Source organism: Moschus berezovskii, chromosome 14 (genome assembly GCF_049115385.1).
Source record: "Moschus berezovskii isolate FMDL1 chromosome 14, NW_MosBer_1.0, whole genome shotgun sequence".
NCBI lineage: Eukaryota > Metazoa > Chordata > Mammalia > Artiodactyla > Moschidae > Moschus > Moschus berezovskii.
The window spans coordinates 88,355,439-88,380,202 of NC_142473.1; the positions used below are offsets into that span (position 1 = coordinate 88,355,439).

Consider the following 24,764-nt stretch of genomic DNA (forward strand, 5'->3'; position numbering starts at 1 on the left):
GCTCCTTTCTAGCCCATGAACACAGGCAGTGGGATTTGTTGGTATACCACCTATTTATTTTGTGTTGACCATCTGTTTACAAACAAGTGGACAATAAAGCAAGTCTTCCAGATAACTGGATCCTTCAGCAGGAAGACAGAAGAAGGTGCTCTAGAATTCTGAGACTCTGTGACTCAATGACTGTGATTCTGTGGTTCTAGTGCTGGGCAGTCGCTAAGGGCTCATGGCCGAGGACTCCGTGTGGACTGATGGCAGACCATGATTTTGGCTGCAATGGTTACTCACCCATTTTTTTTCATAGAGTTTTGCCATTGAATCATGGAATCATCATCTGAGGTCAAAAGATCAACCCACGTCATCAGTGTACAACCAAATGAAACTGTATTGACTGCACTCCCCTACGGACCTCACAGCTCCCTGCTGGAATTCCTGAAGGGAGAGCCAAAAGTCTTGGGGGTAAGTCCTCTCCCTCTCATGGGTGTTCTTGGAAAGGAGACTATGTTATTTCTCCAAGTATGGTTGCAGAGATGCTTTTCAGAAAAGACATTGATCCCCGCAGTTTTCCCTCACCTGTCATCTAAAATAGATCCTTCTTTTTTACGCTCCTTTTAAAAAGAGATATCCTGTCTATTTATTCATTTATCTGTTACTATTCGGCTGCCTTCGGTCTGAGTTCCAGGAGGCCGGATCTTTATTGTGACCACGGATCCTTTAGTTGTGGCTCGTGGGCTCAGTAGTTGTGGCATGTGGGATCTTAATTCCCTGACCAGGGACTGGACCTGCGTCCCCTGCATTGCAAGGCAGATTCTTAACCATTGAACTACCAGGGAAGTCCCTGCAGCCTTCTAAGTCACAAGCATGTACATATAATTGGATATTCAGTAGAAGAGCGAACATGTAGCCTACAGACCATTTCCCTACATTTTACAAATTATTTCAGTTCAGTTCAGTCACTCAGTTGTGTCCGACTCTTTGCAACCCCATGAACTGCAGCACGACAGGCCTCCCTGTGCATCACCAACTCCCTGAGTCCATCCAAACCCATGTCCATTGAGTTGGTGATGCCATCCAGCCATCTCACCCTCTGTCGTCCCTTTCTCCCACCTTCAATCTTTCCCAGCATCAGGGTCTTTTCCAAGAGTCAGTTTTTTGCATCATGTGGCCAAAGTATTGGAGTTTCAGCTTCAAAATCAGTGCTACCAATGAATACCCAGAACTGATCCCCTTTAGGATGGACTGGTTGGATCTCCTTGCAGTCCAAGGGACGCTCAAGAGTCTTCTCCAACACCACAGTTCAAAAGCATCAATTCTTCGGCACTCAGCTTTCATTAGAGTCCAACTCTCACATCCATACATGACCACTAGAAAGACCTTTGTTGACAAAGTATTTATTTTTAACTGAAGGATAATTGCTTTACAATATTGTGCCAGCCTCTGTCATATGTCCTGCAATGCAGAAGACCTGAGTTTGATCCCTGGGTTGGGAAAATGCCCCTGGAGAAGGGAAAGGCTACCCACTCCAGTATTCTGGCCTGGAGAATTCCATGCACTGTATAGTCTATGGGGTTGAAAAGAGTCAGATATGACTGCGCTTTCACTTGCACTGCCATACATCAACACAGATCAGCCTTCTGTGCACATGTGTCCCCTCCCTCCTGAAACCCCCTCCCACCTCCTACCCTCCACTCCTCTAGGTTGTCACAAAATGCCCCTACATTTTGATCAACAAGGGAAATAAAGTTCTGTTTAGAAACATGCAGGGTTTGCTCATGTCTCGGCCGTGCTTCTGAGGGCTAATTTAAGTCTGAGAAATAAAGTGCTCAGCTGTCATGAGTGAGACCACTAACTCTGAGGGAATCCTTGGCCTGTTTCAGGAGCAGCTAGTGACCATCTTTGAATCCTAGCGAGGGGGATGGAGTAAACCAGTGCCACTTCTGTAAATATCTTATTAAAGAAGAGACCTCAGGCTGTGGGAGCAGCTCTCTTGGAGCTAAAAGCCTTTGGAGGTGAAGTTAAACATCACCATAAACATTACAGGCACTAGGAACTCTTTGAAAACCACCCTCAAAGCTCATGGTGAGCTGCAGTACACACACACACACACACACACAATCTGTCATAAATAGACTAGAGCAAAGCTGTGTGCACAGCCCCCATCCTTAGTACGAGAATCAGAACAACACCAGGACAGTTGAGACCCAGGGCCATTGAGGTGTGGCCTGGGGGAACCCAGACACCGGAGGGGAAGCGGGGACGCTCAGCACTGAGGAAAGCCGCGGACCCCCAGGGGCCACCACGCTCCCCTCTCCCTGTGACCCCTAACGGGCTGAGGGGCCCATGGGTCACTCTTGGCTCTGGACAGGCCTTGGCATCAGGAGGTGAGACATAACCTCATCCCAGCTTCTCTGCTCAGGGAACTTTGTAAACTTTCAGAGTGCTGGACTGAGGCTATAATTCTCAAAAAGAAAGAAAAGAAAGAGAGTGAACTCGCTCAGTCTGAGTGTCGGCGACCCCATGGATTGTAGCCCACCAGGCTCCTCCATCGATGGGATTTTCCAGGCAAGAGAACTGGAGTGGTTGCCATAATTCTCAAAGGCTGTATTTAATGTGGAAAATGTGTGCGTGTGTTGGGGTGAGGATGGTAACAGGAGGCTGGTTCTACAGAAGGGGAAAAATGTCAAGGTGAGTAGTTTGGAACCGGCGTCCCCGAAAGCTTGCCTCTAGGGCAGCGGTCCGTAGCAGCCCATGGTCTGCGAGGAACCGGCCGCCGAGCAGGCGATGGGCCCCGGGCGGGCGGGCGAAGCTGCATCTGTGTTTCCAGCAGCCCCCGCTGCTCACGGCGTCACCTGTCCCATCAGCAGCAGTACTAGAGTCTCATCCGAGTGTGAAGGCGACTGTGAACCGAGAACCGTCCCCAAACCGTACTCCCCAGCTCCCCCGTCGGTGGAAGAACCGTCTTCCACGAAACCAGCCCCTGGTGCCGAAAAGGCGGGGCCGCAAATTTAGAGGGAGAGTCAGAGCCGTGCTCAGACCTGTGAGATGCAAGATGGACTGATGACCCCAGAGGCGCCGTCAGCAGGGAAGGGTCCGGACAGGGCACGGGCGAGCGAGGGAGGGAGGCCTGGGCGCCGGAACCCGAGCGGTCGGTAAGCCGGAGCCGAGGGCGCCACGCTCCAGCGGCGAGGCCTGCGCCCCGCGAGGCCCCGGAGGGCCCGGCACGTGGTCTCACCGGCCCGTTCTCCCCACAGGCTGCCCAGGTCCTGCTTGCCCTGGTCACCGCCGGCATCGGAGCTGTATTTGCCTTCAATTACTTCAACTTCGCCCAAAGATTCCCCCTGGTTTTCTTGACAGGATATCCATTCTGGGGAGCATTTATTGTGAGTACTGTTGGGAGCTTTGGAGGGCTAACCACAAAGGCTGGTTTGAATCCACTCCCGTCCTGAGACAATGAATCCCATGCAGGTGGTCCCCAAGGAGACCAGATAGCCAATCCCCTCCGCAGCAAAAGAAGTGATTCCGTTTGGGTCACTGCAGTGCCACCATCCTCGTAGGTGTACAGTGTTGAAAAGTTTTCCACCCCTCGTGTGTATAGTAAGTCATTTGCTCCTTACTACCAATCTGGGAGGTTAGATGGGCATATATACTACTTTTCCCTTTGCAAATAAGAAAATGGAATTTGGGAGTAGGTAGTAATTTAAACCTACCTGGCTAACACTCAGAATCACAGCCTCTCAAAGCTTAAGGAGAATTTTAATACATTATTATGGTTCAACTGCTTCATTACACCCAGAGACAGTTTTATGAATGTCATTCACCCAGTTAATAAAAGAATCGTAAATATAATTCCTAGTATAGAGCTATATCTGTCCAATCCCCACAGCCTTGGCTCCTAATCTTATGCCATCGTATTTACGGGTAGACTCATTAGCACTTCCGCCCTTAAAACCTACAGTCCCAAGAGGGCAAGAATGCTCCCTGTGATACCTGTCGTTACACTCTGAGAGCTCAGGCGTGAATGAATGACTCGCTCAGTGAGCGAATGGATGAAATGATGAAGACGTGAGACAGCTGGCTCCATTTAAACCCTGTCCTCCTTTGATGAGCACGAATATTCCACACCTCTTCTGAGACCCCTGGTAGCACTGCTAGTTTTCATTTCCCAAATGTCAATAACATAAGACAGAACGTGGTTTTCAAAGTTCACATATGGAATAGCAGACAGAGCGGCTCCTCACTTCCCCCCGTCACGAGAGGACAGTCCCGGCACGATACTGTGTGATCGGCGTACGAGAATGACAGTGAGGCTCTGGCACATTACTGTGCAAAGCTCCACTTCCCACTGAAGAGGCACTCACCGAGTGCCCACCCTACAGCTGCAGGAGGGTCCTAGGTGCTCAGGGCACTGGCGGACAAGGCCCTCTTTGAGAGAAGCGATGAACTGCGCTTAGAAATAGGCAGGGTTCAGCATCTAATAGGCAGGCTACAAATGAAAGTGACAGTAACTCCACAGGTGTGTTACTACACTTGTGCTACGCACACTGAGTTCCAGGTACCAGGTGAAGATTTAATTGAAAACTCACCTGTGCTGGGAGGTCAGGCAAGTGCTTTGCACACGGGTGTTCACTGCGTGCAGGAGAAAGAAAGCTCACCCTCGGCAACAGTGAAGCATGAGCTGAGGCTTGATATGGACAAGAGCAACAGAAAGAAGACCAGTGAGTTTGTGGCATAAAACGAGGCCAAAAGTGTAGATGGAACCAGGTCATGCCAAGCCTCGTGGGTGTAAAACGAATGTGCAGCTTTAATACTACGGCAAGGTTAGTAAGACCTGCAGACTTGTTATCTCTAAAATATTATGTCCCGTGAGTGGGTAATGAGCCCAAGAATGAGAAGAGCAGATCTGGGAGAATCAGCTGGGGGGAGGCTGCAGGATTCCAGAAACGGAGAGGTGGTACCTTGAAGTCTCTGGGCAGCAGCAAAGATAAAGGTGGACAGCTTCGAGAATGACCTGGAAGTAGAGCTAGCTTGATTGGTGACCCAAGGTGGGAGGTGAAGCTGAAGGAGGTATCAGAGGTAACATTCTGATCCCTATATGTCTTTCTCAAGGTCCTTGACTCCAAGGCCCAATATCCCCAAAGTGGAAAACCAGTTCCCACAGCAGAGGTTCTCATTATTGGAACAGTAAGAAAAAATATGGACCCCACCCTGGGCGACACGGGACTCAGTTTTCCTGTGTGGTACTAAGCTCTCTGCTCTTCCCAGGAGCTCAGTGGTTAAGGAGCCACCTTCTGTGCGGAAGTTGCCCAGTCGTGTCCGACTGTTTGCGACCTCGTGGACTAAAGCGCGCCAGCCCTCCCTGTCCATCACCGACTGCTGCAGTTTGTCCAAGCTCACACCCATTGCATCGGTGATGCCATCCAGCCATGTCATCCTCTGATGCCCTCTTCTCCAGGAGACGTGGGTTCAGTTCCTGGGTTGGGAAGATCCCCTGGAGAAGGAAATGGCAACCCACCCAATATTCTGGCCTGGAGAATCCCATGGAGAGAGGAGCCTGGCGGGCTACAGTCCATAGGGTCGCAAAGAGTCGGACATGACTGAGCAACTAAACAACAGCTAGGCTCTTTGTGTTTCATATAAATAAGTGGGTAAGATAACACTAGATTCCAGGCCCTGGACTTACTCAGAGCAGATGGAGCTCACCTTCATTATTCCAGGCCCAGAGCCCAAGACTGTCTTCTTTTGCAGCCCAGTGGGGCGGTACCTTTTGGAACTTACACTGGCAAAGATCCCTTGTTGCATGCCAAGCACGGCCAGCACAGGGTTTTTTCTTAGGTCAGTGCCCACTGTCCTTCCCTGATGGAAGAGACCAGATGCGGAAAGGTCTGGCAGGGTCACAGACACGTCGGTACGATATGATCTCCACAGGAAGCGATACTGCAGGCCCGTCAAACACATCACCACCTGCTAACGTTTCTCTCTTCCTCCTCACAGTTCGCTGTCACAGGGTACCTCACAGGGACCAACGGGAATGAGAAGTGTATGGTAAGTCACTTGCTGACTTCTGTGCAGTTTGACACTGTCTGCTTCTTTTAGACCATCTTTGGGTAGAAAGTCTTGAGGAATAAAGGACCCTCCTGGAAATCTTTGCCCGTCAGATGTGCAGTTCAGGTCACTGCGCTTTGGCAGTCAGCATGAGCCCTGCACCCTTCCCCTGGGTGCCATTGCCTTGGTCAAATCAACCAAAGGAGTTGCTTAGTGAAGACGATTTTACATTTCTTTGACTCAACAGTTCTTAACTGGGAGTAATTTTGTGCCTCCCCTAGCTCCACCCCCAGGAACATTAGACAAAGCCTGGAGACACTTTTCTTTTTCCTGGCTGCCAAGCGCAGCACGCAGGATTTTAGTTCCTGCCCAGGAATGGAACCCACGCCCCCTGCAGTGGAAGCGCGCAGGCTTAACCACTGGACCGCCAGGGAAGCCCCACGCTGAAGACGTTTTTGATTGCCACAACCCGGGGGTGACAGGGCGAGGAGTACTGCTGTCATCTCGTGGTAGAGACTGGGGATTGTCTCTAAACATTTTAAAACACGAAGGATAGTGAGAGAAAAAGCTGTATCTGGCGCCAAATATTTATTGTGTCCAGGTGTATAAGCCCTTCTGTAACTGAAATCAATCCCAGGGTCCCAGTTTTTACCTCCTCCACCCCAACAACGGGCTCCCCAGGTGGCGCAGTGGTAAAGGATCCGCTTGCCAGTGCAGGGGAGGTGGGTTAGAGCCCTGGGTCGGGAAGATCCCCTGGAGGAGGAACTGGCACCCCACTCCAGTATTCGTGCCTGGAGAATCCCACGGACGGAGGAACCTTGCGGGCAGTCCATAGGGTCACAAGAGTCACACATAACTGAGTGACTGAGCGCATGCACACACACGCGCACACACGCACACACACGCACACACACGCACACACACGCACGCACGCGCACACACGCACGCACACACACGCGCACACACGCACGCACACACACGCGCACGTACGCACGCGCACGCACACACACGCACGTACGCACGCGCACGCACACACACACACGCACACGCACACACACAGGCACGCACACGCACATGCGCACACGCACGCACACACACGCACACACCAACAACTCCTCTTTGGGGTCTGCCCAAAGTCTGCAGGAAAGAGTCTGGCACTGATGCTGGATTATTCTAGAGCTGAATCCAGGCCACCACTGATCGCTGTGTCAAATTTGAAGGATTATTTTAAGGATTTAATAAGATACCACATATAAGACAAAATGATACTTAAATGTTTACAAGCCCTTCTAACCAGTCTGATTTTTTAAGGCCCTGGGGAAGTAGAGCTTCTCTCAAAGCCGTGTTAGCTCTTTCCTTATGGTCCTCTGCCAATATCCTCCAGAGATAGCTGCAAACCACAGGGGCGTTCTTGCGGGGGCGGAGGCCTCCGTCTCTCTACCTGTGGAAGTAGATACGGACAATGCAGATGAAGCCTCAAATATCATTCTTCTCTCTGCCCTGACTTCCTTTTGGAGCTGAGGAATATACCAAGGATCAGGTAGACCTACCCACGACTCACTGAGCTGGAGGCAGACCGTTCCGTCACGGGGACAGCAGTGCTAACCTGGCGGTGTAAGATCTGGCTCCATCGGAGCTCTTCCTCCGAATTCACAGTCACGTGATCCCAGAATCCTACTCACCTGGGACGTGGGGATAAAAGGGGGTTTGCCCCCTGCCTCGTAAAACTGCCATGAGGATGAGGAGACTCAGGCTGTGCACCCTCGTTAAACTGTAAAGCAGAGTGCACCTGAGGGGCTGTTGAGTGAGAGGTGTGAGTCCATGAAGTGTCCCCTGGGAACCAGAACACAGCCTTGAAGGGACCGGAAGACTCAGGACTGAACGAGATGGATATCCGTGTGCCCCAGGATATTTTCTGCCAAAATCCCTGTCGGCAGAAAAAGATCTATGTTTGGGGCAAACATTAAAGTCATGGGTGTACTTCCACGTTACGCCACAGAGTCACAAGTCCTCCCGGATAGGACAGGGTGTGTAAACGCATAAATGTATCCCTGCACTTCCCATCCCAACAGACGAACACAGTCCAGTATAGTAATCATCCGCGGAACTGAGATGTGAGACTTTTCTGTTCTTCTTTTGAAAGAGGACTGTCCATGCTGGGATTAGGTAATGAATGATACCTCTCTTCCTTCACAGGAACTCAAGAGTTATATAACAAAACAAAATTTTTTAAAAAAAGGAAGCAAAGGGAATAGGAAATTGGTGGGGCTATCTGAACTTTTAATAGCTTGCAGGGTCAAAAATTGAGAGCAAAAGGAAGGAAACCATTAAATCTCAGTCCAGATTCATTGCCGTCTATAAATATGTTATTGATTTGGTTGCTTATGGTTTGGATCCTCTAGGGGGTGATGTAAGCCACATGAAGGCAGGACCTCATCTTTCGTGTTTACCTTTGTGAATCCCAGCCTTAATGCAGCACCTGACACATAGCTGACCGACATGAAATATTTATTAAAATTAACAAGCAGATATGCCCTAAAGTTAGGTGACACCAGTCTCACTTGTAAAAGCAGAAATGGAAATTACAAGAGGTTTGTTGATGTGTATAGGGTCCTAGTTTGCTAGGACTGAAAAATCAGTTCTAATTACAAGGCCAAGATACTCTCTAACACACAATTTTGCTTATAGATTATGAAAAATGACACATTATCCTAAAGAACGTTTTCTTTAGCATTAACCACAGAGCACCCCAGGGGCTTCCTAGATGGCACAGTGGTGAAGAATCCACCTGCCACTGCAGGAGACACAAGAGATGCAGGTTCGATCCCTGGGTCAGGAAGATGCCCTGGGGTAGGAAATAGCAACCCATTCCGGTAACCTTGCCTGGAAAAATCCCATGGACAGAGGAGTCTGGTGGGCTACCGTCCGTGGGGCTGCAAAGAGTTGGACCCATCTGAATATGCACACAGCCACAGAGCCAAACTTACAGATCGCCCCCGCTATCCTGGATTGCTTCCTCAGCTCCCTGGCTCATTCTAAAACTTGGTCTGACTTTGATGAATTCAGGATACTAATGGAGCAATTCCTCCCTGAGGGTTATCTGGAAAGAAAAAAGCACAAAGAAATTCTTTCAAAGTGTTTATTTATTTTGTTGTTATTTTTAAAACTATTTTCCAGGGACAAGGTGTCACGGGCCTGAATCTTATCAGTTCCGTGGTCGCAGTGGCTGGAATCATTTTCACCATCATCAGCTACAGATACCAACACAAGTACTGCCCAGGGCCTTCCCTTGAAGGAATATGTGTGATAGGTAGAGTCCTTTACAATGTAAGTGGTCTCATTCTGGGCAATGAATCTGTATCATCTTGTGTGAACAATGTTCATGATGCATCAACCCGTTAATTTAGACTCCTATAATCGAGGTTGCCTCGGCATTTGAGCTCACTGTTGAGAAGAGCCAGTGTGACTCAAGAGCCATAGAATCTGGCTTTGACTCCTGGTTTTGTCACTTATAAGCTTGCGACCTTAGCCTAGTATTTTGTCTTCTCCTAGCCTCCATTTTCCTCATTTGAAAAATGAAGTCAATAAGATTGCCCACCTCACTGGTGTATTGTGACGATTACTTACACTAGAGCATGACTAGGCAAGGGGCCAATAGGTTTTAGCTCTTCCTATTAGTATTTATGGAGATTGGATTCAATTTTACCTTATCAGTCTTATTAAGGAATAGAATGATCTAAAAAGTTTGCTGGGTTAATGCTAAATATAGTTGGAGAAAGTGTCTAGGCACTTAATAAAGTGTTTTTTAATAATTTTAGAACATAAATCATTATATATAGATTTTTACTCATTACAAGAGATGAACTGTATCTTTACCAGAAAATATAGGGGTTATTTTAAGTATTAATCTAATAAGTATTCAATGACATTATTTTTATGCATGCCAGCAATTCCAAAAGGCCTTTCTTTCTACTCTCTAAGCAAATCCTGGACTTTCATTCAACTCCAATCAGTCAAATATTGAAGGCTTTTGTCCTTAAATGCTAATGAGATTTGACTTGGGTGGATAGAAGTGAAGTGGAAACATGGGAAATTGTCTCCTCCGATAAGGGAAACAGCTATCAGTTACTGAACATGAGGTCTTGTTTAATCCTCATGATTACCCATTAAAGTGAGCCTAGAACACTCTGATACGTTCTGAAACAAATTACAGAATTAGACTCATAAAAGGTTTCCTAAGGAAAGTCAGAAAACAATGTAAGAGATAGAATCCTAACTGCACCAAGCACATGACGCTCCATGATCGGCTTTATCCCCTTTCCTAGCAGACAGGAGGCCCCCACGTGCATTACGTTAGCATATTCCAGGAAGAAATTGTCTTCTGAGGTCAAATCGCCAGATGAACGGAACTGTTCCTGCCTGGCACAGATGTGCATCAGAGGATTAGTTGCTCCTGCATTCAGAATCCGGGAGACTCTGTTCCAAGACCTCTTATGTAGATCACTCCACGATTCCTGTTGAACACAACCCAAAGGTCAAAAACAAACTAAAAAGATCCAGGAACAGTGGGCTTTACACTCTCTTGGACTGACTTCTGCCCCAAACACCAATCCATTGTCTACACTTCAGCTAAAGCCGTCACTTAAAAATGCACACCTGAACAGAGTTACTCAGTGGCTTCCTGTTAAACACAGAATTTAGACCCAGATTTTAAAAGGTTTATAGGACTCTAACATCTGTCTGGGCTAACTTTCCAGCATTAATCCAGGCCTTTATCCTCACTGCATGCACCCCCTCCACCTTCTAGAATTCTTTAAGGTGTCTGGACCACTTTCTTCCTTCAAATGCTCCCCAGCCCAGCACCTATCTTTCCCCACCCACCGGCTGAACTCCTCCTCGTTCTGTAATCTCAAACATCATGTCTTTAAGGGGGTCCTTGCTGATCACACCCCCGCCCATCCCAGGGCAGGTCTCCCGTTATATTAATAGTACTACCTAGCCCCCGGTGTTTTTCCATAGCACGTACCATAATTTAGTGAAGTAAATAATTGCCCAATTATTTGCCACTGTCGGCCTCCCTTACAATGATGGAAGTTCCACGAAGACCATGGTCAGACCATCTTGTTCACCAGCTGAAGCTGGTAAATCCACAGTGAAAGTGAATGTCACTCAGTCATGTCCAACTCTTTGCGACCCCATGGACTACACAGTCCATGGATTCTCCAGGCCAGAATACTGGAGTGGGTAGCCTTTCCACTGCATATATTGTGGTTTTCTAAAAAAAAAAGAAAAAGGAGGATATTCAAACTTTTGGCCGTGTTGCAGGGAAATCAAAATTTAGACAGACTCTTGTCCAAGGTTAAGTGTAACATTGGACCCAACTGCAGTCAGCTCTTCTTGTTTCCAAAGGCTAAACTTTTTGGACACCATGCTATTCCCTGCTACTTCTCCCTGCTTTAAAGTAACTAAACATCGCCTTAAAGCAGAGTGTGCAAAATGGCAATCTATAGGCTACGCCAAACCCAAAGATGTTCCATATGGTTCACAGAGGTGAACGAACAACTGGAAAGTTTCACACTAACAGTGTGTATATACAGCTGCCTTAGGAAAGAAAAGAACACGAGGCATCAAGGTTCCCACGTTCCCACACGGCAGCTAAGGCCTGGAGCTGAGTAACGGACATGAAGGGATGCATCTATTCTCGCCTCTGTCCCCTCCTGTTTCTCCCATTTGAGACGGCTGTCTGGTGCCTCTACAGGCACAGGAGTTCACTATCCCTGCCCATCAGAAAGACATACATAGGATGAAAACAGTTCAATCGCTGATGGTTCCAGGTGCATCTAAAACATGGGCTTTCCCATGCTTGGTCACACCGTGTAACTGGTCCTTGGTTTATATCTTTGAAATGGCGCAGCTTTCATTCCAAATGCCGTATGCTTATCTTCTTTATTTACAGGGAATTTTGTCGGTCTTACTGATCATCAGCATAGCAGAGCTCAGCATCGCTGTGACGATCGCCTCCTTTAGAAGCAACTGCTGGGGAAACTCAAACGAGGTGCGTTCAATGATGTTTGTGAGTATGGATTCCTACTGGGGCACGTCAAGGTGACCTCTAGCCTATTATGTGAGCAGAACTGTATTCTCAGGGGCTGAATTACAATTTCTAAGTTTAGGAAGATCAAGGAGGGACAGACTTAAACCTGGCGGTTCACTCCATGCTTGGAGACGAACCATGTTGCTTTTTATTCCTCTATCTGCTATCCATAGCCATCTCTGTTCAGACACAACTCCTTATCTCCCTGTCAAAATATATGGGAAACAAGACTAAATGAGGATTCATATTATTGTAACATGAGGAGCTTATACCTGGGTTGTAAAACTCTGTGAAACAGCCCCCTCAACAGGGAGGAAGAAAACTATCCAAGTGATACCAGTAGTGTTTGTAATAATCACTATAGCTTACATCTATGGAATGTTCACTGTGTTAGCTGTATGTTGGTAAAGCGTCTGCCTACAATGCGGGAGACCCGGGTTCGATCCCTGGGTGAGGAAGATCCTCTGGAGAAGGAAGTGGCAACCCACTTCAGTACTCTTGCCTGGAAAATCCCATGGGAGGAGCCTGGTAGGCTGCAGTCCATGGGGTCACAAAGAATCGGACACAATTGAGCGACTTTACTTACTTATGTTATTGTTATAATCACCTAACACAACTTAATCTTAATTAAATTATTAAAGCATCTTTATTTTACATATGAAATAAATTAATAATCTAATTGAGGTTTCCTCATATGTGATGAGGCACCTTTGCTGTTTAAAAGATTCTCTGTCTTTGGTTTTCAACAGTTTAATTAAAATGTGCCTTGGTGTGTGTCCCTTTGAATTTATCCTGTTTGAAGTTCACTGAGTTTCTTAGATTTGTAGATGAATATTCTTCACCAGATTTGGTAAATTTTCGGTCATTATTTCTCGGAATATTGTTTTCGCTTCTTTCTCTTTTTCTCCTGATCTCAGCGATGCGTGTGTTGGTCTGCTTGCTCACAGCTCACAGGTCCCATAGGCTGTTCACTGCTCTTAACTATTTCCTCTTTCTCTTCCTCAGATCCAATAATTTCAATTGTCCTGTCTTCAAGTTCATTGACTATTTCTCCTGCCTGCTCAGATCGACTTCTGAACCCTCTAGTGTGCATTTTCATTAAATTTCTCAGCTCTAGAAATTATTTTGGTTCTGTTTTATAATTTATATCTTATTTATATCTTCATTTTGTTCATATATCATTTTGCTATGTTTGCACATAATTTTTTCAGCTCTTCTAGGGTCTTTAATAGAGTTGTTTCAAAGGCTTTATCTAGAATACACCAGCCCCGAGCATCCTGTATCATGCATTGAACCTGGACTGGCAATTCATTTCACATATGATAATATACATGTTTCAATGCCATTCTCCCATGGAACACATGTCCACCCGGGGCAGATTCATGTCAATGTATTGCAAAACCAATACAATAATGTAAAGTAATTAGCCTCCAATTAAAATAAATTAAAAAAACAAAAATGAAGTCTTTATCTAGTATATCTGAAGCCTGGGCTTCGTCAGGTACGATTTCTGCTCATTTTTTTTGTTGGCTCAGTCAGTAAGGAGTCCATCCACCTGCAGTGCAGGATACCAGGGTTGGATCCCTTGGTTGGGAAGATACCCTGCAGAAGGAACTGGCAACCCACTCCAGTATTCTTGCCTGGAGAATTCCACGCGCAGAGGAGCATGGCGGGCTGCAGTCCACAGGATTGCAAGAGTCGGACATGACTTAGTGACTAAACAACCACCCCCCCTGAATAAACCGCGTTTTTCTTTTTCTTTGTAGTCCTTGAGGTTTATTTTGCTGAAAACCGGACATCTGATTCTTACAATGTATGAACTCTTGGAATCGGATTCTCCCTTTTCCTCCGGGTTTCTCAGGGAGGGGCTTGTCTGCCTCTGTTGCCGTGGAGCATGTCTGTGCCAGAGAACAGCCTGAGATGAAACTTCAGAGCTTCTCGGGACTTTTCTCAGCCTGCGTCTTTCCCTGGGCCTGCACGGTGGGCTTCTGCATCCTCACATATGCATAATTGTTTCTGAACATCAAAACAAAAGTAGTTGAAGATAGGCGTAGCTTCCCTCAAAGCTGCCTCAGCCGATACAGATCGAAACAATAGCATCCAGCCTCTGCACTTGCACCTCAGTGACGAGAAGCACTGACCTACAATTAAAACATGGAAACCTGATATTTGGGAGACAAGGTCCTTATTGCCCATCCCGACTCCAGCAGGTCACACCAGGGACATGGGTTTTCATCTCCCAGCTTCCAGCCAGGGGCTGGGAGTGAGAGATGAGTGGTCACTGCTGTTCTGAAGCCTGAAACTGATTGCATAACTTGCCAATTTAGCAGCCAAGAGGGCCTTTGGAAGCTTCAAGTATTCAAACAGACTCTAGAATTTCAAAATAGTTACTTCAGTTTCTGCCAGGATGATTATTGAGTAGATGAACAGACAGATTCCAGGAGTTTCGTATTCTGCCTTCTTCCCTGTGATTTCTCTAGAGTAATTTTTAAAATCAAATAGTGTACATCTTCTTTGTTCTTTTTCAAAATACTCTTTGGCTGTTCTGGGTGTTCAAGATTTCCATATTTATTTTAGAAACTATCAGTTCCTACAAAAATCTTCCTGGGATTTTGATTGGCGTTCTATTGAACCTATAAGTGATCTGGAGAAAATTGCTTATCATCATATTTAGTCTTCTTATCAATGTCTATGATATGTTTACATTTTCTTATATCTCTTTTCACTTCTCTGAGCAATAGTTTGTAGTTTTCAGTGTATAAATCTTATGCATATTTTGTTAAATTTACCCCTAAATATTTCATGTTTTTTCTTGCTATTGTACATGGCATTTAAAATTTTTACTTGCCAGATGTCCATTCCTAGAACGAGAAATGCAGTTATTTTTATATATTGGTATGCTATGACCCTATAAGACTTACTAACTCTAGTAGCTTTTTTATTGATTTCCTAGAATTTTCTAGATAGACATCTATTTTCCCAGTAAAGACACTTTTATTTAAAAATTTTATTCCTTATTTTTCTTGATTTACTGAACTGTGTAGAGCCTCCTGGACATTTTTTTGTTTTTTGAATGCTGAGCATACACAACCATTCCTTGTTTCCAATCTTAGGGTAAAAATTTGTTATAGTTTATCCTTAAATATGAGTTACCCTATAGGGTTTTCATGGACTAAATTGACCCTAGTTTTCAGAGAATCTTTTATTATAAATGAGTATAAATGTAAGGTTTCAACTCAAATGTAACATTTTTATTATCTGAGCCCAAATACCTGGTGCACTGCTCTTTCTTGATACAAGTACAGAAGAGTATAAAACTCTGTGGGACACTCTAGGAGCAACATTACAACAAATTGCTCACACTGAATAACTATCCAATTTAATTCTACGAACAGAGCTTTGTAATTGCACAGCAGACGGGGGAGCCTGGTGGGCTGCCGTCTATGGGGTCGCACAGAGTCGGACACGACTGAAGTGACTTAGCAGCAGCAGCAGCATGCAAGCTACAATAGAAGATTTAAAGATATTATGTAATATGCACCCTGGTCTCAAGAAGAGGAAAAGGAAGTGAACTCTTCATATTTACTGTGCCCACCATGGCACCTAAAAGCATTATTTCTTGTAGTCTTCAGTCGTAACCACCCTGAAGTAAAGTATAACTGAAGTAGCTCTTACAAGGAAGCATAGGTGGGAGTGATTAGATAGGAAAGCACAGGACCTGTAGTTCTACTTCAGCGTATGAATTCAAGTTCACAAGTTAACAGCTCTTGACACTGGTTAGATCACTTAAAATCTCTCTGAACCTAGCTCTTTAAGTCATAAAACAAGGATAACAACCTCATACAGATGTCATAACAACTAGTTGATATGACTCTGGAGCCTTGCTTAGCACCTGGTAATCTCAGTATTGATTAGGGATGATGCTGCTGCTGCTAAGTCGCTTCAGTGTCCGACTCTGTGTGACCCCATAGATGGCAGCCACCAGGCTCCCCCGCCCCTGGGATTCTCCAGGCAAGAACACTGGAGTGGGTTGCCCTTTCCTTCCCCAGTGCATGAAGGTGAAAAGTGAAAGTGAAGTCACTCAGTCGTGTCCGACTCTTAGCGACCCCATGGACTGTAGCCTACCAGCCTCCTCCGTCCATGGGATTTTCCAGGCAAGAGTACCGGAGTGGGTTACCATTGCCTTCTCCACATTAGGGGTGAGTAAACTTATTAAAATCATAGCATTTAAATAAAAATAGATAAGCTATAATTCATGGCTCCAAACTGCTCTTTTAACAAATGAATGAATTCTAATTCAAACGAAATGGAAGTTTGAGAATAAGTAAAAATTCAGACAGCTCCCTTGAAGTACCATTTATCTTCACATAAACGCCCTCCAGCAAGGATGACATGTAGGTGTGGAAACAAATTAGAAGAGTGGGAATGATGATGTGAGAATGTGGAGTGTCACATTTCAGCCTGCCGTCCATCCACCGGGTGACCACAGTTAGGTCATTTAATCACTTAGAGGTCCAACTGCATCATCAGACAGACACAGTAGTCTCTTCTGACTCTATAGATGACCTCAGAAAAGGGCACAGGCTGACAAAATCCAGAAGACTGGTCTGTAATGACAACTCCTCTCAAAAAGAAAACAGTTGTAAGGAATGGGAGGCGCTGGCTACAGGTTGTATCGAATGCTGCCCCTTAGCTGTTTAAAGAGCTTCAGGAGATCTTACTCGTCTGTAACGAAAGTGAAAGGGTTAGTCGCTCAGTCGTGTCTGACTCTTTGCGATCACATGACGTGGAGCCCGCCAGGTTCCTCTGCCCATGGGATTCTCCAGGCAAGAACAGGAGTGGGTTACCATTCCCTTCTCCAGGGGATCTTCCCAACCCAGGTATCAAACCTGAGTCCCCTTCATTGCAGGCAGATCCTTTACCGTCTGAGTCATCAGGGAAGCCTACATGGAAAGTCCAAATTTCCGAGCCTAATGTCTTAACCCATTTAGGCTTCTATAAAAAAAACCGAAACAGACCGGGTGACTTAAATAGCAGAATTTTGTTTCTTGGAGCTCTGCAGGCTGGTAAGTCCAAGATCAAGGTTCCAGCAGGTTCAGAGTCCAGTAAGAGCCCACTTGCTGGTTTGCGTCTTCTCGCTGTGTCTTTATATGGCAGGAGGAGCCAGAGAGGCCTCTGGAGGCTCTTTTGTAAGATTGTCAACCCCATTCATGATGGCATGGTTCTCATGATATAATTTATCACCCGAAGTCCACACCTCCAAATATAATCACATTGGAGATTAATTTTCAACGTATGAAAATTAATTAATTTCCATCCGTCAGTTCAGTCGCTCAGCCATGTCTGACTCTTTGTGACCCCATGGACTGCAGCACTCCAGGCTTCCCTGTCCATCACCAACTCCTGGAGTTTACTCAAACTCACAGTCAGTGATGCCATCCAGACATCTCATCCTCTGTTGTCCCCTTCTCCTCCCTCCTTCAATCTTCCCCAGCATCAAGGTCTTTTCAAATGAGTCTGTTCTTCACATCAGGTGGCCAAAGTATTGGAGTTTCAGCTTCAACATCAGTCCTTCCAATGAATATTCGGAACAGATTTCCTTTAGGATGGACTGGTTGGATCTCCTTACAGTCCAAGGGACCCTCAAGAATCTTCTCCAACACCACAGTTCAAAAGCGTCAATTCTTCAGTGCTCACTCAGGTTTCTTGATAGTCCAATTATCCATACATGACTACTAAAAAGCCATAGCTTTTATTAGATGGACCGCTGTTGGCAAAGTACTGTCTCTGCTTTTTAATATGCTATCTAGGTTGGTCATAACTTTCCTTCCAAGGAGCAAGCGTCTTTTGATTTCATGGCTGCAGTCACCATCTGCAGTGATTTAGGAGCCCAAGAAAATAAAGTCTTTCCCTGTTTCCCCATCTATTTGTCATTAATTTCCATCCTTGCCCCCTCCCAAACTCATGTCCTTCTCATATGAAAAATACATCTCTTCTATCCTAGTAGCCCCTAAAAGTTCTTTCTTATTACAGCATCAACTTTAAAGTCTAAGTCCAAAGTCTCAGCCAAAACATCATCTAAATTAAATACGGGTGAGAGTTAAGATATGGCTTCAGTTCAGTTCAGTTCAGTCGCTCAGTCATGTCCGACTCTTTGCAACCCCATGAACTGCAGCACGCCAGGCCTCCCTGTCCATCACCAACTCCTAGAGTCTACCCAAACCCATGTCCATCGAGTCAGAGATGCCATCCAACCATCTCATCCTCCTTAGTCCCCTTCTCCTCCTGCCCCCAATCCTTCCCAGCATCAAGGTCTTTTCCAATGAGTCAACTCTTCACATGAGGTGGCCAAAGTATTGGAGTTTCAGCTTCAACATCAGTCCTTCCAATGAACACCCAGGACTGATCTCCTTTAGGATGGACTGGTTGGACCTCCTTGCAGTCCAAGGGACTCTCAAGAGTCTTCTCCAGCACCACAGTTCAAAACCATCAGTTCTTCGGTGCTCAGCTTTCTTCACCGTCCAACTCTCACATCCATACATGACCACTGGAAAACCATACATAGCCTTGACTAGACAGACCTTTGTTGGCAAAGTAATGTCTCTGCTTTTAAATATGCTGTGTAGGTGGGTCATAACTTTCCTTCCAAGGAGTAAGCGTCTTTTAATTTCATGGCTGCAATCACCATCTGCAGTGATTTTGGAGCCCAAAAAAATAGTCAGCCACTGTTTCCACTGTTTCCCCATCTATTTGCCATGAAGTGATGGGACCAGATGCCATGATCTTAGTTTTCTGAATGTTGAGCTTTAAGCCAAAGTTTTCACTCTCCTCTTTCACTTTCATCAAGAGGCTTTTTAGTTCCTCTTCACTTTCTGCTGGCTTAACCTGAGGCAAATTCCCTCCAGCTGTGAACCTGTGAAACCAAACATGTTATGAAACCAAACTTCCAAACTACAGCAAAGGAATGGGCATAGGATATACATTCTCATTCCTAAAGGAGAAATGGGAAAGAAGGACAGATAGGTCTCAAGTAAATCTCAAACCTGACAGTGCAAACAACTTAAACCTTGAGGTGAAAGAGCAGTCCTCTCGGGCTTGATGCTCCATCTTCCAAGCACACTGGGAGGACCTCAGCCCCGCAGTTGAGCAGGAAGACCCGTGGCCACTCCCCTCCTGGGTGCTGTGGCTCACCTGGGCTGGAGCCCCATGCCTGTGGTTGCCGGCCTGGGGTCCTGCACCTGTGGCTCTGTGTTTTGAAACCGAGGGGGCAGTAGCCATGTCCCTGTGGGTCTGCTGGGCACAGTGCCTTCAGCAGCTCTGTCTTGGCCCCATCTCAAGGCACAGGGTGAGGGCATCTTGACTCTGCCTGAACCTGCGAGTTGGTCCCACCCTTTGAAACTATTCTTCAGGGGCCCTTGTGCTCAGGGTCTGTAGTGGGAGTAGCAGCTCTGGTGATCTCGCCTTTGGGGGTCATTCTTCCATTGTCTTGGAGAATCACTTCCGGCTACTGGTGAGATTGCTGATCCACAATACTTTCCTTATCAAATCAATCGCTTGGTCCACTCTTGTTTTTGGCTGGCTGGCTGGGTATTTGTTGCAGCTCATGGGCTTCCTTAGCTGCGGTGCGTGGGCTCTCTAGATGTGGCGTGCGGGCTTCAGAGCACACAGGCCCAGCTGCTCTGTGGCATGTGGGACCTCAGTTCCCTGACCGGGGATCAAACCTGTGTCCTCGGCATTGGAAGGTGGGTTCCTAACCACTGGACCACAAGGGAAGTTCCCACTTGATCTACTCATAAGTTTTCTCATTTTCTTGCAATACAGATAGACTGAGAATTTTCCAAACCATAGAGTCCCACTTCCTTTTGGCTTAATAAATCCATCCTTAAATCATTTTTCTCTTCTCACGTTTTACTATGAGCTGCCAGTAGAAGTCAAGCCTCACCTTCAACACTTCACCTACACATAGCTTCAGTTAAACTTCACTGCTTGCAAGTTCTATCTTCCGCAGAATGCTAGAACATAAACACAGCTCAGCCAAGTTCTTAGCCACTTTATACCAAGATCACCACCTTCTGGCTTCCAATGACATTTTCCTCATTTCTTTCTGAGACCTCATCAGAATAACCTTTATCATCCATATTTCCACCAACACTTCATTCAGGATTACTAAGGTGTTCTCTAAGACAGAAGTTTTCTCCCACCGGAATTGCCCCTAATGGTAATTCATTCATAATTCATTCACAATCAGTTCAGTTCAGTTCAGTTCAGTCGCTCACTTGTGTCCGACTCTTTGCGACCCCATGAATCACAGCACGCCAGGCCTCCCTGTCCATCACCAACTCCCGGAGTTCACTCAAACTCATGTCCATTGAGTCGGTGATGCCATCCAGCCATCTCATTCTCTGTCGTCCCCGTCTCCTCCCACCCCAATCCCTCCCAGCATCAGACTCTTTTCCAGTGAGTCAACTCGTTGCATGAGGTGGCCAAACTATTGGAGTTTCAGCTTTAGCATCAGTCCTTCCAATGAACACCCAGGATTGATCTCCTTTAGAATGGACTGGTTGGATCTCCTTGCAGTACAAGGGACTCTCAAGAGTCTTCTCCAGCACCACAGTTCAAAAGCATCAATTCTTCGGCGATCAGCTTTCTTCACAGTCCAACTCTCACATCCATACATGACCACCATAGCCTTGAGTAGACGGACCTTGGTTGGCAAAGTAATGTCTCTGCTTTTTAATATGCTATCTAGGTTGATAGTTCCAAGGAGTAAGCGTCTTTTAATTTCCTGGCTGCAATCAGCATCTGCAGTGATTTTGGAGCCCAAAAAAATAAAGTCTGACACTGTTTCCACTGTTTCCCCATCTATTTCCCATGAAGTGATGGGACCAGATGCCATGAATGTTTTCTGAATGTTGAGCTTCAAGCCAAACTTTTCACTCTCCTCTTTCACTTTCATCAAGAGGCTTTTGAGTTCCTCTTCACTTTCTGCCATAAGGTTGCAAATCTACTTCTGCATCTTTGGGTATTGGTGGCAGCAGCAACCCCGCTTCTTGGTAACGGAGCTGTCCTAGCCCAGCTGGGAGGCTGTGGCGCAGATGTGCGTGCACGTGTCCTCCGCACTTGTTCCATGTCTGACTCTGTGATTCTATGGACTGCAGCCCACCAGGCTCCTCTGTCCATGGAGCTTTCCAGCCAAGAATTCTGGACCAGGTTGCCATTTCCTCCTCCAGGGAATCTTCCCATCCCAGGGATCAAACCTGCATCTTGTGTGGCTCCTGCTTCGGCAGCTGGATTCTTTACCACTGAGCCACTTGGGAAGCCCCGTACTAAATACTGGGTAGCTTAAATGACAAAAATGTATTTCTCACAGTTCTGGGAGCTGGGAAGACCAAGATGAGGGTGCTAGCAGATTCTGGGTCTAGCGAGGACCCGCTTCTTGGTTCACAGATGGCAGTCTTCTCATGGAAGAAAGGACAAATCACGGGGCTCTTTGGCATCCCTTTCACAAAGGCACAAATCTCATTGATGAGGGCTTCACAGTCATGATCTAATCACCTGCCACAGATTCTAACTGTCAACACCACACACTGGAAATGAGGTTTCAATGTACGGCTCTGAAAGGACACATTTGGTTCACAGGACCTACACCTCATCTAACAATATCTGACTGCTCACCACCTGCCATCACATTTGCCACACCCCACCTTATGTTTTTGTATCCACTCTTCCCGCTCCCTGGACTTTGGTCCCTTTCTTCCTTCATCTTACCTTTATACCCAAGGAATTTCTGTTCATCCATCAGGACACAGACCAATGCCTCTTCCTCGGGGAACTCTTCGCCAGCTCGCTCAGAATTAGCCCAGCCTCTATGTTCTCCTGAAGCACATCGTACCTAGTTCTGTAAGAGCATTTGATAGACTGTATTGTTATCCCTTTATATCCTGACCTACTGATAATTCTGAGCACAATTACAGGGGAAAACCCACATTTGCCTATGTTGGATCTTGAGCATCCAGTTCATCGAGGAGGTGATAAGTAAATCATTATAAACCTGAATATATGAATATTGAGTAGATAATTTAAGATATCTTAGAAAGTGCAAGTGTTAGTCCCTCAGTCATGTCCCACTTCTTTGCGGCCCCGTGGACTGTAGCCCACCAGACTCCTCTGTCCATGGGATTCTCCAGGCAAGAACACTGGAGTGGGTAGCCATTCCCTTCTCCAGGGGATCTTCCCAACCCAGTGATCAAACCCTGGTCTCCTGCACCACAGGCAGATTCTTCACTGTCTGAGCCAAATCCTAAGTATGGGAAGACTAATCCAGACAATCCCAATAAACTCCCCTCTTTGATAGATGAGACAATAGAGGCTGAAGACTTGTCCATTAAAAAAAAACCAGTGAGTTGGGACTTCCCTGGTGGTCCAGTGGTTAAGCTTCACTTCAGGAGGCATGAGTTCTATCCCTGGTTAGGGAACTAAGACCCCATCTATGCCATGTGGCATGGCCAAAAAATAAATTTTAAAAAAGTAAATATAAATAAACAAAACTAATGAGTTGATGGTAAAAGCAGTCCTGGGTTTGTTTTCTGATTCCTCCTGTAGATTTTACTTCCTATCTACTATCTTAAGGCAGAGAGGAAAAATAATTTGGGACTACAAGAAGAAAATAATGTCAGAGATGATTCTGTTCTATTGTTTTTCTCGCCCTTTGGTTTTATAGATTGTGTTTTTCCTGCCTTCGAATGTTAATCAAGAGAGTGAACTATCTGTTCCTGACGAAAATGCTATCATACAATTTGAGCTACAAGAAGAGTCTACAAGTGATGATTCAACGACAAACATAAAACCTGTTTTCTTTGGAGGCTATTCATTCTTCAAGTTAAGAGTCACAAAAAATCAGTTTACCTTCCATCATGCAGACAGGAGAGGCAGCAATAGTTTCAACACATCTTCTCTGTTTATGGTAGATGAACGACAGAAATACGTCCCTCAGACTTTAAGCCTTTATGGGGAAGAAGTGGAGGTGAAACATTTGCCTTTCATTCTAGAGAAAAAGCCCTCAGAAATCATAATGAATACCGAACCACTAAAAGATGAAGACCTACAAACTGCTATCACACAATCCCCAGAAGAGAAAACTCCATTGTTGCAGGACCAAGCCTCAAAACTCCAACTTTTTCCATCTTATTCTATAAAAAGTGTCCATGATTTATCACCCCAAGACTTGCCATCCCAAGCTCCGAGAGCCGAAACTTCGCCAGAACAAGACTTGCTATCTGAAGCGTCAACATCTCATGTCACAGAGTCTCATAGAATTACGTCCCAAGACAAGCAATCCCAGGGCATACCACCGCAAAATACACAATCCCATGACATGCTATCTGACTACCTACCGTCCCCAGATGTGCCTGCCCAAGACCTCTCTTTGCAAAGACGAGCCCTGCCGTTACGAGCCCCACCGTTTGCAGCCACGTCATTGCTCTCTGTGCAATCCTCTAACATGCAACATCTAGAGCAACGGTCTCTGGATTTTCAGCTACACAATGTCCAGTCTCAAGAACAGAGAGCTGTGCACTTATCATATCAAGACATTAAATCAGAAGTCACGTTAATGACCGAAGAATGGAAACCTGAGGAGGAACTTCAGAGCAGGAGACCATCAAAGCAGCATTCCCAGCTGCAGCAAAGCAAAGGCTGTCCATGTGCGAAACAGAAAGCCCTTGACACGTGCATTCAAGACCAACCATCCCCAAGGAGGAAATCCCTAGACAAGCACATCAAAAGCTGGCTCTCTCCAAAAAAGCAACACATGGATAAGGAAATCCAAGTTAGTCAAACCATACTGCAACTCCCGGACCAGCTAGCTAAGAACCTGCAAATCCAAGAGGAGAAACCCCCGAGGCAGCTAGACCAGGATATGCAAGTCCAGGAGTACCCTAAATGGCAGTCTCCAGACGGGAAAGTCCAAACCTGGCAATCTTTAGGCCAACAATCCCAAGAGTGGAGAACTCAAGACTGGAAAAGCGAAGAATGGGAAAACCAAGAATGGCAACTCGAAACGCAGCATTCCCAAAATTGGGACTTGCAGACCCGGCAAATCCAAGATCTACAAGTGAAAGAATCCCGAAAGCAGAGATCTCTATTCCAGGAAACCCAGACTGTGCATGCCACTATTCCGTCTGACCTCGATGAACAATCCCAAGATGTTCTACGAGACAGTCAGCACCAGGATAAAGACCAGCAAGACCTTCAATCCGCAGAAATCCAAAAAGAAGCCACGGAAACAGATGCTGTGCAAACAAGGGACATCAAATCAGAGGATATGAGTTGTGGAAAAAGCCAGACTCCAAGTGACGTGCGATCAGAAGACGCGAAGTCAGATTCTAACTGTTTCTCCTACGAAAGCTCGGTACAAGAACTTCGATCCACAGGAAGCCAGAAACAAGATGTGGACCCAGACGCTGGGCAGGCAAGGGACATCAAGTCAGAGGACACGAGCTGTGGAAAAAGTCAGAGCCCAACTGACCTGCAGTCAGAAGACATAAAACCAGATTCTAACTGTTCTTCCTACCAAAGCTCAGTGCAAGACACATATCACGCCTATGTGTCCGATAAAAATTCAGAACAAGAT

The 24,764-nt window shown here is 46.1% G+C and overlaps 1 protein-coding gene across 1 annotated transcript in view; it reads left to right on the plus strand.

Annotated features, from left to right (window-relative positions):
- Window positions 1–318: 318 nt before the first annotated feature.
- Window positions 319–24,764, plus strand: part of MS4A14 (membrane spanning 4-domains A14) — a 29,006-nt gene continuing 4,560 nt past the window's right edge. Inside the window, exons 1-5 of the mRNA XM_088843433.1 lie at window positions 319–456; window positions 3,249–3,377; window positions 9,217–9,366; window positions 11,996–12,094; window positions 22,854–23,464. Coding sequence (XP_088699559.1) covers window positions 319–456; window positions 3,249–3,377; window positions 9,217–9,366; window positions 11,996–12,094; window positions 22,854–23,464 — 1,127 coding nt within the window. The remainder of the gene's footprint in view (window positions 457–3,248; window positions 3,378–9,216; window positions 9,367–11,995; window positions 12,095–22,853; window positions 23,465–24,764) is intronic.